General features: G+C 42.1%; 1 protein-coding gene across 1 annotated transcript in view; it reads left to right on the forward strand.

Annotated features, from left to right (window-relative positions):
- nkain2 (sodium/potassium transporting ATPase interacting 2) overlaps window positions 1-16664 on the forward strand; it is a 398362-nt gene that overhangs the window by 353764 nt on the left and 27934 nt on the right. The window contains exon 5 of the mRNA XM_033021198.1: window positions 14180-14240. Within this exon, the coding sequence (XP_032877089.1) occupies window positions 14180-14240 (61 nt within the window). The remainder of the gene's footprint in view (window positions 1-14179; window positions 14241-16664) is intronic.

A 16664-nucleotide genomic window follows, 5' to 3' on the forward strand; every position in this document is an offset into this window, starting at 1 on the left:
CCTACAGTCTGTCTGTTTTTTCATCTTTTTGTTATTTTTAGTCTGTTTAAAAAGTATGTTTTGGAGGTTTCTTAGTCTTTTTATGTGGGGGAGGTGGGGAGGGTAAGGGGGAAACCATTTCTCAGTCACTTCCTGGCGAGGATGTGACTATTCTCGAGTCTCAATTTCGCCTCCCCCCCCTCACGGGCTCCCATCTGGATTGGAGACCGACCAGACCTTCAGCAGCAGCGCAGCACTGAATTACCATCGCGGAGCGGGTGATGCCTTACCGGGGATCGCTTGTTGAAGTTCCGGAGTGTTGGGACTGCTGTTTAACACCGTGGAACTGTCGTTGTGGAGCTTCTAGCCATGGGTGGCGCTGACTTCAACATCGAGGAGCCCTGGTGATCCCTTTGCCGAGGGCCACTAGTGTTGAATCTCCGCCCAGCTCGGCCTGTGGACTTCGTGAGCCGCGATCTCCGGTAAGAAGCGACCGTTACGGAACTCCAAGCCGCTGAAAATGTTCTTTCGTTCTGACATTGGAGTTCTGATCATCCCGGCAAGAGGGCCTGAACATCGGGTCGCCTGTAGCGGCGACTACGGAGGGCTCAGGAGGCCCCGACCACGGGTGAACAAAGAGGAAGATGACTGAACTTTATTGCCTTCCCTCATAATGGGAAACATTGATTCCGCTGTGTGGGAAGGTTTATGTTAAATTCTATCGTGTGTTGTGTTCTTTTTTTATTCGTATGACTGTATGGTTTCATTGTACCCATTGGTGCATGTGACAATAATTGTAAACTTGAACTTGAACTTAAAGGGAATCAAGGACTGTAGAATTGGTGCAGGAGAGTTGTGCTTAAGTAAAAGAAAAGCCATGACATTATTGAATGGAAGAGCAGATATAAAAGGCAAATGATCTATTTTTATTTAATTTTCCTATATTACCCATTATCTGTTTTACTGCATGTAGACATAAAATTGATTTTTAAAACACGATTTCTCTTTTATAAGTCTATGTTGACTCTTTCCAATCCTATTATTATCTTTTAAATGCCATGTCACCACACTCTTAATAAATTCAAGCATTCCCCATGCTACCTATATCAGGCTGATTAGTCTGTTCTGTTTTATTTCTCCTTACCAAACTAATGGGGTATTATATTTATTGCCTAATTTGAGTGAACATTTGCTAACCATTTTTGTATATCTACAAAAGCTTGAACTGCACTGAGGTACAATGATAATCTTTGTTTTGCGTGCTGTCCAGGGAAATTATAATTTACATGAGTACGATCAAATCCAACATGAGTACAACAGATAGGGTAAACGGAGAAATTAAGCAATTTTTTGTTTCTAGTTAGATGAACCTGATTCTTCCACTTTTCTTATCAATTTCATGTTCATCCTTTGCTGAAATATGAAACTTCCCTGAGGCTTGCTGCTCTTCTTGCCCTATACTAGATCCACGTTTGATTAAGTACTATATTCAACTGATCTTGCTATCCATGACTGATTTTTCCTCATGAGTTTTTGTACAGGACGATGGTAAGGCTGCATTTGGAGTACTGTATTCAGTTTTAGTCACTCACCTATAGGAATAATGTTGCTCTGTATACATGTAATCATGTATTGTCTTTCCGCTGACTGGTTAGCACACAACATAATCTTTTCACTGTACCTATACTGAGTCTGCACCAACCTGTGATCACCCTGTACACTAGCACTATCCTACACCTTAGGGGCAATTTGCAATTTTACCAAAGCTAATTAACATATAAAACTGTATGTCTTTAGAGTTTGGGAGGAAACCGGAGCACACAGAGAAAACCCACGCGGTCACAGGGAGAACATACTAACTCCGTACATACAGCACCCGTAGTCAGGATCGAACCCAGGTCTCTGGTGCTGTAAGGCAACAGCTCTGCAGCTGTGCCACCTCCTCATAGCATTTGGATGGCTGGACTATGATTATAATTTTGTCTGTTCTCAGCATATTAATAGTTTGGTTATCCAGCATGTTGTAAGCCAATGCTCATCAGTAAACAATGCTTTTGTGGGAGCGCCCTGGCCAAATACCACGGGAGAACCTGGGTAAACAATAGAATACTACTGCGGGAATAGCCTGTATCAAGATTGTGTTGCAGGAGCGCACAGGCTGAAATTAGAGCAGTGTTCTAATTCTAATTCAGTGCTCATCCAGGTACTTAAATGTATTGAAGGCTTCTGTGTCCACCATTCTTTGTGCCATGTGTTCCAGATCCCACTTCTCTGAGTAAGAATATTTCTTATCAATGTCCTTTCTACCAATTAACTTAAGTTTGAGGTCTATCTACATTTGGAAATGGATCACTGCTGTTTCCCCAATTTGGTCTAGGAAACTTGCTTGTAAATATCATCCGCATCCTCTTTAGTGCTATTTTGAGAGAGAATATTGGTTAGAAGCTCAGTGAGTGATGCAAGAAATTAACTTGGAGGGAATTGTAAATATCTTGCAGTCAAAGCTAAAGACAATAATAGTTCAGGTGGAAATCAAATAAAACTGCAGATGATGGAATCTGAAATGAAAATAGAAATGCTGGAAGAACGTAGTCAGTCAGTCCAGCATCCGTGAAAACCAGAACAAATTACTATTTTTGGTCAAAGACTTTTCATCAGTACCAAGTATAGAATATGTCTGAGAGCTGACCTTTGACATCTGCAAGATAGGACTACAAATTACAGTAGGTAGACAAAAATGCTGGAGAAACTCAGCAGGGGAGGCAGCATCTATGGAGTGAAGGAATAGTACAAATCTACAGGCTCGTTAACAAAATTTGGATTTGTTTGCAGTGAACGGAGTGCTTTACTCCAGAAGGGAATTGGTTAGAATTGGGGAGGGGAGTAAAGAGTAAAGGCCATTCACAATGAATAAATCAAGGAAAGGTAAGAGACTTGGGTTGGATGAAGGGGGGAGGGGGACTCCAGGTGGTCCTGGAATTCTGAAGATGTGAGAATGAGTCTTTGGTGTAGGACAATGGTGTAGGACTCCTGGACAAAGAAATGGGCAGAGACAGAGGGGGCAGAAGTAGAGTCCAACTTCCTATCGGGTCTGGAATTCATTAAGATACAAGTTCAGAGATATAACTCTGAGGTCTTTGTTGAGGACAGATTGCTCAGAGTCAGAGAGGGGAGAATTGGATGGGATAGTGAAAATGTGACAGGGATTGTAGCTGTGGTGAGATGTGAGGTCAGAGGAAATGAAGAGGGGTGAAACTCAGGAGTGGTATTGGAAGTCAAGAGCTGGGTGAGTTTGTGGTTTATGAAATAGATGTAAATTGTTTCAGTTTTGAGATAGATTAAGTCACTATTGTTGCTAAAGAAAGCTGTGCCAGTGAAAGCTAAGGACCTCACATGGTCCACCAACACCGCTGCGCTGGTCAAGAAGGCACAGCAACGACTGTTCTTCCTGAGAACATTAAAAAAGACTGGTCTGCCCCAACAGCTGCTGACAACCTTCTACCGCTGCACCACAGAGAGCATACTAACGTATGGCATCTCTGTGTGGTATCTCAGCTGCACGGAGGCAGAGAGGAGAGCTCTTCAGCGCGTCGTCCACAGAGCGCAGAAGATTATTGGGACACCGCTACCAGCCTTGGAGGGCATCTACCACACACGGTGCCTCAGGAAGGCCGTCAGCATCCATAAAGACTCCTCACACCCTTGTAATGGACTGTTCGAACTACTTCCCTCCGGCAGACGTTACAAGGCCTTCTACGCCCGCACCTCCAGACTCAGGAACAGCTTCATTCACAGAGCTATAGTGGCTCTGAACCGGCCCTGCTGAGTGCCCCCCACCCCCATGGACTGTCTCCCTCGGATGGTCACGTCGCACAGACACATCTGCACTTTAGTCTGTTTTGACTGTTTTACTGTTTTAATGTTCTTTTTACAAACCATGTTCTCGGGGTATCTAAATCTAAATTGTATTAATTATTTAAGTTATGACATCGGATGGAAGCTGCAAACCCAAATCTCGTTGCACTTATGTGCAATGACAATAAAATATATTATTATTATTATTATTATTATTATTATTATTATTATTATTATTACATCAAGCATGGATCTCGAGGTACATTTCGAAGATTGGCTTGAGAAAGGACAGACAGTTTGAATATACCCCTGAACTCAGATGGATCAGAATGGTGAAGGGTGAAATCTGAGTTGAAATCCATGCAGGATGAGCTGGAGCGGAGACATTCACTGAAGACAGAAATATGGCTGTGGTTGTAAGTTTTAGTCAAAAACACTTCAAAGAAGGATGGAAGCAGAAACCACTGAAACACAAGAAACTGCAGATGCTAGAATCTTGAGCCAATAAAAAACTACTGGAAGAACTCAGCGAATTGAAAAAGAGCACAGGAACATTACCTTATGAGCCAATTAGAATTTCTAACTATTGTTGAAGTTTTGCTCTACACACTCCATGGAAAGAATACCACCTGCATTCCTTCCACTGGCTTCACAGTTCACAACTTTTCTTTCATCGAGCATCAAATTTGCAACTTTTTATCCTTTTAGGCTCACACCTATCTTTTCATTCTGGCCTTTGTCCAGCAATCTGCCTATTTAAAAAAAAAAAAAACCTCCTCTCTTCCAGCTTTCTTTCCTGCCCCCACCTTCTCCCGCAATTGGTCTGAAGAGAGGTCCCAACCAGAAATGTAATTTATCCACATTCTCCAGAGATGCTGCCTAACCTGTTGAGTTACTCCAGCACACTGTGTCTTCCATCGAATAAATTGTTCATGATGAGATTTAATAGTTTTTAACTAATTCCTTACTTTTTATTAAACTCTGCATTTTATTAAAGCTCTTTTAGAGTTTAGAGGTTATGGTGATTATCCGTATGAGGACATTTGTAGAAATTATCATATCGAAGATGACAAAATGGATAAAGAGTGGATTTGACAGTACTGACATCAAACAATTTTACCTCCTTAATGTTTTGCCAGTATTAAAGTCAGACAAAGCTCATGTCAATTTAATAAACCAATTCTGTAACACCTGTGCAATTTTACCTCTCAAGATATTAAGACCCCTGAAGTTTTTGATGAGATAATGCAATGCCAAGTGAACATGGTCATTTTGTAAGTGGAATGTGGGCTACACCTTTGTCTGTAGGTCCTTGGCTCTTATTGACAGCTCTTTTACTTCAACAATCTTTGCATGTTTCATTCACTAAACTGCAGGGAGCTCATTAACATTTGTCTAATGAGGAGGAATGGAATCCTTGATTCCCATGACTCGTAATCCCAATGCATCAAGGGTACCTCTGATGAACTAAAAGAATTGCGAGTTAATTTTGGCTAAAAGATGGAATCTCCTACCTCCTGCCATTGATTTGTTGCTAGGAATTTTTGAAATATCAATGTTATAAGTTCAGATTTTCTATTCTGGTTTTTCTCTCTTTTGAATGTTCATTTTTCTCCCATTTTTCACCTTTCACTGTTTATTTCTCTCTCTGCACCGGGCTTATCAGTGAATTCACCTGCTTATTCAACGTGGCTTGCAGGGTTCATGAAGATTGAGTGGGAATTGCAGAATGGGGTGCAGAGTTGAGAAGAAACCCCATTATAGGATTAGTGGGAGAGGAGTAATTAGCTGCAGAAACAATCAGAGCAGTAGTTGGCCACAAAGACCACAAGAGGATAATGTTGACCATTGACCTTGGTGATCAGGAGAAATTTGAGATGGATGAGGGTGAAAAATGAGGCAGGTTTGAGGATATGACGCATGCAGAAATGATTGTTGGGAGAGGTTGAGAGAACTGATCAGGTTACTGGGCCATGGGAGTGACTGGACATGAGCAGTAACATTCGGAAAGAGGTGTGGGGGTGAGAAGGTGGGGGAGATGATCAATGCTTGGTGACTATGAAAAATAAAGTGGAAAATAGACTCTGACTCCTCAGAAATGCACCAAGCAGAGTCAAGCCTTTAAAAATATCTTCAATTCAGCTCTGCTACATTATTTGAGATTTAGACACTTGTACGGGTGGTAGAAATTTGCAAGTGACAACAAAATATGTGTCGCAAGTCATTTAATGTTACTGCACAAATCAAATGACCTGTGAGCTTAACATCTGTGCTGAGATAAGTTACTGGAGTGGATTCTGAGGGATAAGATACATATGCTTTTGGATGGACAGGGACTGATTAGGGAGAGTTAGCATTATTTTGTACATAGGAGATTGTAATATGCATAGAGGACTTGGATCTAATTCTTGGTAGTGCACTGGTGACTGCAAAGTGGATTTTTTTAAACTACATTGCATATTGTCATGCAATGATCAGCCATGATCATATTGAATGGCGGTGCAGGCTCGAAGGGCTGAATGGCCTACTCCTGCACCTAATTTCTATGTTTCTATGTTTCTAATACCATTTCAAATCCAGTCCCTATTGTGACAAAGGTATGTTTATTTTATTCAATTATGATCTTACAAGCAAAGTAATTCAAATATTTAGAATCCAAAGAGATTTTCTAAGTACATAAATGGAAAGAGGGTTACTCGAGAGGGAATACGGCCCCTAAGAAACCAAACGGTCATCTCTGTATTGAGCCGAAGGAGATGGGCATGGTCCTCCATGTGTATTTCTCCTCTGTTTTCACAATGGGGAAAGACATGAAGTCTGGGAAACCTGGGACAGTTAATGGAGATATCTTGATGACAGTACTGAGGTGCAAGATGGTAAATAAATCTTCCAGATCTGATCAGATACATTTGAGGATACCTTGGGAAGCTAAGATGAAATTGCTGACATAAATGAATCACAATTAGATACGGGTGAGATGCCGGGGGAATGGAGGGTGATTAATATTGTGCCTCTGTTCAAGAAGAACTGCAAGGAAAAGCCTGGGAACTGCAGACCAGTGAGTTTAACAGCTTTGGTAGATAAGTTACTGGAGATAAGGGATCTGAGGGATAAGATAGAAAATACATTTGGATATATAGCATCTAATGAGGGGGTGTCCGCATGGTTTTGTATATTTCAGATAGTGTCTTGCAAATTTGATTATGTTTGTTGGAAGTAACCAAGAAAGTGGATGTGGGAAAGGCCGTGGATGTTGTCGGTGTGGACTGCATGGTAGGCTGCACTGAAAGTTTAGATCACATGGGTGAGTTAGGGTGAGTTAGCTAACGAGATACAAAACTGGCTTCATAGAAGGAAGGAGAGGATGATGGTGGTGGAAGGGTGTTCATCGGACCGGAAGCCTACGACTAGTGGTGTGCCTCAGGGAGCAATGCTAGGCCCATTACTGTTTGTGGTTTATGTCAATGATTTGAATGAGTGTACAATGCGTGATGAGTAAGTTTGCAGTTGACACTAAAGGAGGAAGTATTGTAGACAGTGAAGATAGCTATCAAAAATTACAGCAGGATCTAGATCAACTGCGCAAAGGGCTGAGTAATGGCTTAATGAGATTAATGAAGCTTAGTATGAGATGTTACATTTTAGGAAGTCAAATCAGTGCAAGGCCTTCACAGTGAATGGTAGGGCCCTAGGGAGTGTTGTAGAGTAAAGGGACTGTCCCACTTGGACGACCTAATCTGTGAGTTTAGAAGAGTGTCTTCGACCTTCAAACTCGCAGCATGGTCGACAAGTGGTCCAAGAAGGTCCTATGAGGTCGCTGGAACTCTCCTTCATGCTCGAGGGAAGTTCCCGAATACTCGTGGCCTCAGCATGTTGAAAAATTTTCCGCAAATAAAATTTGGTCGGCATGGATCTTTTGAACTCGTAGTGCAGTCGAGTGGGGTCGCTATTTAGTTACAGGCAGTCGAGGGCAGCAATAGGCAATCTCCTTCGCTGACCGGGCATTGTGATTGGCTCATTGGAGTTTTCAGGACCAAGGAAAACCTACCGATAGGTAAAATGCCCGCTAAGCTTTATTATACTTCTTAAAAGTGTCTCCACTCCTTCTCCTCCCCCTCTCTCCCTCTCTCTCCCCCTCTCTTCCCCCCCCCCCCCCCCCCCCTCTCTCCCCCCCCCCCCCCCCCCCCTCCGCGCTCTCTAAAGGACTTACTGTTACTGTGCAGCCGTTTTATATTCCTGTTCATTGCGGGTATGAATTTCAGACAGCGTTCCCCCGCTTTCCCTGGCCCCCGCCTTTGCGATGTGTTTGTGTGTGTGTGTGTGTGTGTGTGTGTGCGTGCACGGTCGGTCAATCCAGCTCGCAGTTTCAATGCGGACGGTCGATCCAACTCAAGGCTTTCCAGGTGAGTACCCTCGAGCTTGAAGGTCGAAGACACTCTTCTTAACTCGCGGATTAGGTCGCCCAAGTGGGACAGCCCCTTAAAGGAGTACAGGTAGATAGGGTGATATTTACAAAAAAGCTTTTGGTACATTGGTCTTTATCAGTCAGGGTATTGAGCATAGAAGTTGAGACATTATGTTACAGTTGTCGAAGGTGTTGGTGAGGACGCATTTGGAGTATTGTGTTTAGTTTTGTTCACCCTCCAAAAAGGATGTCATTAAGCTGGAACGAGTGCAGAGAACATTTCTGACGATAACACCAGGATGTTACATGAGGCCCTGAGCTAATGGGAACATTTGGGCAAGCTCTGACTTTATTCCTTGGAGTGCAGGAGGCTGAGGAGTGATCTTATAGAGGCATATAAATCATGAGAGAAATAGAATTGGTGAATGCACGGAGTCTTTTACCCAGGGTAGGGGAATCAAGTACCAGAGGACTTAGTTTCAAGTTGAGGTGGCAAGATTTAATAGAAATCTGAGGGGCAGCTTTTAAACTCAACTGGTGGCATATGAAACGAGCTGCCAGAGGAGGTAGTTAAGGCAGGTACTGTAAGAGCATTGAACAGGTTAATGGACAGGATAGGGATATGGGCCAAATACAGGCAAGTGGGAGTAACTTAGATGAGGCATCTTGGTCGGGATGGATGAGTTTGACCGAAGGGCCTGATTCCGTGCTGTATGGCTATTCTAATATTGCCATCCAATAAATTCTTCCAAAAGAGGAATAGATCGCAATCTGTTTATGACAGAAAAATATTTTTGTTAAATTTGGTTCACTTAAATCTGCTGCTTCATTGTAAAATTTAAAATGTGTGTTTCCTTTATTTTTTATCCATTTAAAATGTTATGTGTTTATATTACTTCAGCTTGTCTTCATAATGCTCTTATGCAGAAACTGCAGGACATACTTTATTTTGATTAGAACAAGTAATGGTTTCTAACACCAATCAAGAATCTTGGAAATGAAATGTCATTTGACATTACCGCGTGTGACAGCACTGCCTGATGATTCTTGCTGATGAAAATCGATAATCTATTGTGCTTTGACAAAGCTGAGTGCCACGTTCATATCAGACTTGACAGTTAATGAAGTCTTGTAATCTTTTATTTGGACACTTGAGGATTATTATAATGAATTAATTTATTGAAGTCATTGAATGCATTTAATAGATAGGGCATCTCATGAGAGAAGATAAATTAAAAATATTGGTAAAGGATTGAGTGCAGAAAATGTTCAGAATGCTGTAACCTCCTGCTTCCTCTGTCATTACTGTCTAGAAAGGAAATCCAGAGATTTTTGATGTGTATGATGCCAGAAAATGGTAAACCAACACAAAATATGAATCAAGATAAACGCAGGAATGGATGGACAAGGCCATGGAAGGATTTGGCAGGGTGCCACTATAGGTCTATAAGAGCATTTTCATAGGCTAACAAGACTTGTTGAGGCCTAGGATGTGGGAAGCAAAGTTAAAGAACCGTTTCAATTTACATAAGTTAAAGGATGTATGACCCAGCCAAGAATAGACAAGTTTGGATATAACAACACACAGATGGTAGTTTCAGCAGCAAATGAGCTATGATGGGATGCAGCTGAATGGTGTTAGAAACATAGAAACATAGAAAATAGGTGCAGGAGTAGGCCATTCGGACTTTCGAGCCAGCACCGTCATTCAATATGATCATGGCTGATCATCCAGAATCAGTACCCTGTTCCTGCTTTCTTCCCATATACCGTTAGCCCTTAGAGCTATATCTAACTCTCTCTTGAATACATCCAGTGAATTGGCCTCCACTGACCTCTGTGGAAGAGCATTCCACAGATTCACAACTCTCTGGCTGAAAATGTTTTTCCACAACTCAGTCCTAAATGGCCTACCCCTTATTCTTAAACTGTGACCCTTGGTTCTGGACCCCCAACATGGGGAATATTTTTCCTGCATCTAGCCTGTCCAATCCCTTAAGAATTGTATATGTTTCTATAAGATTCCCTTTCATCCTTTAAATTCCAGTGAATATAAGCCCAGTCGATCCATTCTTTAATCGTATGTCAGTCCCGCCATCCTGGGAATTAACCTGGTGAACCTACACTGCACTCCTTCAATAGCAAGAATGTCCTTCCTCAAATTAGGAGACGAAAACTGCACACAATACTCCAGGTGCAGTCTCACCAGGGCCCTGTATAACTGCAGTAGGACCTCCTTGCTCCTAAACTCAAATCCTCTCGCTATGAAGGCCAACATGCCATTAGCTTTCTTAACTGCCTGCTATACCTGCATGCTTACTTTCAGTGACTGATGTTTAAAAGATTGTCTTGGTGGTTGAGAGAATATAGTACAATTCAGGTGAAATCACCTGATTAGTTTCAAACCGTAATCAGAGGACGGGCTGGAAAACAAAGTTTGAATTCTTCTCAATATTTTTTGGAATAAACTATCTGCTTATCTTGTCTGAGTGAGACAACAGACAAAATCCAACTATTGAAAATTGCAAGATCCAAGTAATTCACTGTGGATGATTAGTAATAATAATTGATTCGTGTTAGTGTTGGGTTATAAGATGCTATAAAATGTATAACTGCGTTTACAATTAAACCATTTCACTGCTGAAGACCTGACCCACAATATAAGTTATGAATGGATAAACATAATGTAAAGTCTTGTCAGTGACCATATTTTCAAATAATAAGATAAAGACCATTATCCTTCACAAACGTTCAGGTTATTAAATTAATGTGCAAATACAATTCCAACACATTGCAGTTACCTTTTTGAAGCCACATACTGCATTCAGTAGCATTCAGCTCCACTGACCTCCAGAGCTTTAATTGCATGTCTGAATTTTACTCACTTCCCACAACCCCACCCACAACAAAAGCTACATTTGGTATTAACTTCAGTAACTAATTGTTGTCAAATGTAGGATTGCTGTGATATGAACATAAATTCACAGTCAATTGGGTCTGAAGGTAGTAATCCCAAAAAACACATGAATATTGGAACGTGATTGAACTTTTCTATTTAAAGCAACACAGGCACACACTGCTGTTTGTTTTTTTCTAATGATATTGGTGTCAAAACAGCAATTTGCTTACTGTTCATAGACTATGTAATTCAGCACGGGCTGGTGCCAGTAATGTTGTGGTGCAGTAGCGGCTAGTGCTACTGCCTCACTATTCCAGGGACCAGATTTGACATGTTCTCCATGTATGTGTATGTATGGGTTACTGCGTACTGCTACAGTTTCCGACCATACCCCAAAAATGTGCCAAAGATTAATTGGGAAATAAGGAGAGAGGGTGTAGGACTCAAAGGATTGCCCTGTTGTGAGCCGTTGGACTTTGTGTGTTTAGATTTGGTTAGGTATTAGTTTATTATTTTCACATGCACTGAGATAAAGTGAAAAAACATTGCTTTTTCTATCCAGATAGTCCAGATCCAGATAAATCATTCCTTTATGATTACAGTCTAACCATATATTGAATACAACAGGTAGTGTGAAAAGAGAATTGCAACAGTACAGAATATACATAGAAACATAGAAAATAGGTGCAGGAGGAGGCCATTCGGCCCTTCGAGCCAGCACCGCCATTCATTGTGATCATGGCTGATTGTCCCCTATCAATAACCCGTGCCTGCCTTCTCCCCATATCCCTTGACTTCACTAGCCTCTAAAGCTCTATCTAACTCTCATAAATCCATCCAGTGACTTGGCCTCCACTACCCTCTGTGGCAGGGAATTCCATAAATTCACAACTCTCTGGGTGAAAACTTTTTTTCTCACCTCAGTCTTAAATGACCTCCCCTTTATTCTAAGAGTGTTACAGCTACAGAGAAAGTGCAGATAAAAAAATGTGCAAGGGCCACAAGGTAAATTGGGGGATTGTAAATACATCCTTGGTTTATGAGAGGTCTGTTCAGGATTCTGATAACAGAGTGAATAAAGCTGTCCTCGAATCTTGTGGTACATGCTTTCAAGCTTTTGTATCTTCTGCCTGTGGGAAAGGAGAGAAAAGAGGTGGGAATGATCAGGGTGAAAGTGATCCATGATTAGGTTGGCTGCTTTCCCGAGGCAGCATGAAGTGCAGACGGAGTCAATGGGGGAGAAGATTGGTTTGTATGATGCTGCATCGACAATTCTCTGCAATATTCTTGGGGAGGGTAGTTGCCAAATTGTTGCGATGCATCCTAATAGTATGCTTTCTCCGGTACATCTATAGAAATTAGTAATAGGCATTTAAGACACGATGAATTCCCTTAATTCAGGAATTAAGAGGAAGTAGAGCCATTCTTGGCCGTAAAGTTGTCCAAAAAATTGGACAGGACAAATTGTTGGTGATATTTACACTGAGAAACTGAATGGCATTCTACTATGAATTGGAACGCAATGGTAGGAAAATAAATGGGCCAATTATGTCAGTGATTTGTCAAGTGTAGCACCAAACCAGCTTGCATCTGTTAAAGGTAAGTGCCAATTGATTGGAGCAAGTGTTGATGTGGGAATTTGGACTACTACAGAAAAGAGAGGGCTTCTAGATACTGCACTGGACACATTAGGAGAGGAGATGGAAAACCAGAGTTATTACTGCTTCCACTCAGAGTTTTGGGCAAGCAGACCACTGTGATGGTCAGTGGACGGGAAGGCACCTGATTGCTGATTAATGGTATGGTACTACATACAGTATGTTCACAAAATGTATCTTCTACTCGGCTTTGCGAAAGTGCTTGTTCCTTCAATTGGCATTTCTTCTCGCAGGGGGCACTGCATGCTTTCCTTTAACACCTTTGTATGCACTAGGGCCTTGAATTAATTCTACCTTGAAACTTCCAGCTGTGCTTTTGCGCTAGATACTCTCGAGTCCCAGCAGATCCTTATTATCCATGTGCTAAACCATGCTCCTGAAGAACCACAGAACGGTTACGAGCAATAACTATAAAGATCATTCTTGACAGTACAAGATTCACTCTGCAAAACAGCATTGGTGAAACTATAAAAAATAAATTAATTGTCCCATTAATTTGAAAACAATTCACACAAATATATTTCAGTCTCTTGATTTGGGATTCCTTCACCAATAATGCAAAAACATTGAGACTGGTCGTTCCAAGCCTATAGGCCCAGATTATTAAAACGCAAAGCAGGTGAATTGAAATGAATATTTATGGACAAAGTTTCCTACATTCAGTTCAGGAGTACCATATTTCATATCAGAAATCGGACATTCCCGAGTGAAACATCATCAAATAAAGATAGATTTCTCTGTTTTGAAAGTGTCAACATCTAATGGTGAAGTGTTTAAGAAGGAACTGCAGATGCTGGAAAATCGAAGGTAGACAAAAATGCTGGAGAAACTCAGCAGGTGAGGCAGCATCTATGGAGCGAAGGAAATAGGCAACGTTTCGGGCCGAAACCCTTCTTCTGAAGTCTGAAGAAGGGTTTTGGCCCGAAACGTTGCCTATTTCCTTCGCTCCATAGATGCTGCCTCACCCGCTGAGTTACTCCAACATTTTTGTCTACCTTCTAATGGTGAAGTGTTGAGATATCAAATGGATCATGGAATACAGAGTATTGCATATGTAACAATACAAAAAGTGGGCCTCCCAGTTGGAAATACATCCTCCAATGGAAGAAAAAAGAATGTAATGTCAAACAAGAACTTTGCTTTTGTCAGTGTTAAATCTTCTAAAGATATGAACAATGTCTTGGATACATGTTTGCCTGGATGCATATCTGGCTTTGTATTGCTAATAAACGTTGATGACTTCTTAAAGTAATTACTTTTAAAATGAGCATTCCAAGCCAAGCAGCAACTTTGCTGTGGACAGTCCATCATTATTGTAACTGCTTTATTTCTCAAGTTTAATTTTGAGCATTATGGGTAATGAACACTTTGTCTCTTTTCCAGCTTCTCGGGTTTGTCTATGCCTGTTACGTTATCAAAGTTGTTGCTGAGGAGGAAGACAGCTGTAAGTACTTCATATGTCAGAGATACTAAAACCCCAAGTCAATAACCATATATTCATGCATTTATAAATTAGATCAATTTTATATGTTACAAATAAATTATTATCCTAATTTATTACTAAAATAAAGGACGTGACCACACTCTCTATTCCAATTCACTTTGCATTAGGATGTTCATTGATCATTAATGAATATACATAACTAAAACTCTCATCTTGTTGTCTTCCGGCTTGCGTTGATTTTACATTTGAGTAAAAACTGTATACAATAGCGCTATGATTTTTTGCCACCTTACTCATCATTCTCCTGTGCTGCAAGTGCCACAAGTTTTGTTCTGATCGGTGGTATATTTTAATAGTTATTAAGATTTTAAAATCTTTAAAACCGCACATGCGCAAATTGGTCTCCTCTCCTGTCAATCACCGCCCAGATGGCGACGCCCCTTCCTGCACCATCGCCGCACTGATTGGCTGCGTCCGCTGTCAGTCACCGTCGGCTCCCGCCTCTGAAGGGAGAGTGGGGGAGGGGGAGATTGAGGGAGAGGGGGCACTAGAGAGAGGGAGAGGAAAGTGGGGGAGGTGAGGAGGGGGAGTGACAGAGGAGGGGGGATGGAGGCAGAGAAGGAGGTAGGGAGGGGAGAGGAGTTATGGAGGGACAGATGGAGGGACAGAGGGAGGGAGGGAGGGAGGGAGGGAGTGACTGCGGGTAGGAATGGAGAGGGTGAGGGAAGGATTAGGGGAGGGGAGGAAAAAAGGGGAAAGAAGAGGGAGGAGGTGAGGAGGGAGTGGGGGAGGTTGGGGGGGTAGGGAGTGGGGAATAGAGGGAGAGGAGGGCAGTGGGGGAGGTGAGGATTGAGACTGGGGAATTAAGGGAGAGGGAGTAAGGAGGGAGAGGGAGGGGAAAGTGGGGGAGGCGAGGAGAGAGTTGGGGAGGAGGGGGGTAGAAGAAGAGGAGGGGGTAGGGAGGGGAGAGGGGTTATGGAGGGGGGGGAGGGAGTGACAGTAGGGGAAAGAAGATGGTGAGGGACGGATTGGGGGAGTGTAGGGGAGAGTGGAAAGAAGAGGGAGGAGGGAGGGAGTGGGGGAGACTGGGGGGATTGAGGAGGGGAGTGGGAGGGGAAAGTGGGGGTGGTAAGGAGGGAGAGGAAGGGGGTAGGGAGGGGAGAGCAGTTATGGAGGGCGGTAGGGATAGGAGGAGGGAGGGATTGGGTAGGGGAGGAGGAGAGGGGAAAGAAGAGGGAGGGTGAAGAGGAGGGGGAGAGAGTGCAGGGGATGAGGGGAAATGAGCCTCGCTTGCACAGTTGGGGGCTATGGGTGAGTTGTAGAATATTGCGTTGGGGGAACGGCTTGCGTTGGGGGACCAGGCCTCCCGTGTGGCAGGGACCCAACGGGTCCCACTTAGTATAGTATCAAATTAAATAGTAATATAACTGGTGAGCTCTAGCTTTTAAAATTCTATGAAAAAATAAGATGCATTAGAGTTTAGTTTAGTTTATTGTCACAAGTATCGAGGTGCAGTGAAAAGCTATTGTTGCGTACTAATCAGTTAACGGAAAGAGCTCCTTATCTGGTGTGTTAGTTGGTAAGCATATTTGCAATCAATGTGAGCTGATGTTAAATAATTGTTCCCAATGAATACGGGATGCCAAGGTTATGGGACTGCTTCAGATGGCATGGAAGATCAAACAAAATATATTTTAAATGAATAATGATAAATAATAATACTGGAAGATAGACAAAAATGCTGGAGAAACTCAGCAGGTGAGGCAGCATCTATGGAGCGAAGGAATAGGCGACATTGCGGGTCGAGACTGAAGAAGTTCTCGAAATCTGAATTACTTTAAAGAAGTTCTCGAAATCTCCTCTAGATCTGTCCACTTTGAAGAAGTTCTCCTCTTTCAGCATCTGCAGTTCTTTCTTAATAATTATATCCGCATTGGTTGAAAGCAGATAGTTTGTAAATGTCTGAATATTCAAGTCATGGCCTGAGGGCTGACCTAATGTGATTGATCAGTTTTGAAATGTCTTTTCCAGCCTGCACAGGATTTTGTTTGACAAAGTTAGTTTTAATGCTATGTTTTCAAAAGAACATTATTTAGTCATCCATTTTTTAGTGGAGGGAAATCCTTACACAACACTCATGAGTTCGTAAGTTCTAGGAGCAGAATTAGGGCATTCAGCCCATCAAGTCTACTCCATCATTCTATCATGGCTGGTCTATCTTTCCCTCTCAACCCCATTCTCCGGCCTTTTCCCCATAAGCCCTGACACCCTAACTAATCAAGAATCTCTGCCTTAAAAATATCTATTGACGGCCTCCACAGCCATCCGTGGCAATTAATTCCACAGATTTACCACCTTCTGACTAAAGAAATTCCTCCTATCTCCTTTCTAGTTATGTCCTTTTATTCTGAAGCTGTGGCCTTT

This window comes from Amblyraja radiata, chromosome 5 (assembly GCF_010909765.2).
Source record: "Amblyraja radiata isolate CabotCenter1 chromosome 5, sAmbRad1.1.pri, whole genome shotgun sequence".
NCBI classification, from domain to species: Eukaryota; Metazoa; Chordata; class Chondrichthyes; order Rajiformes; family Rajidae; genus Amblyraja; species Amblyraja radiata.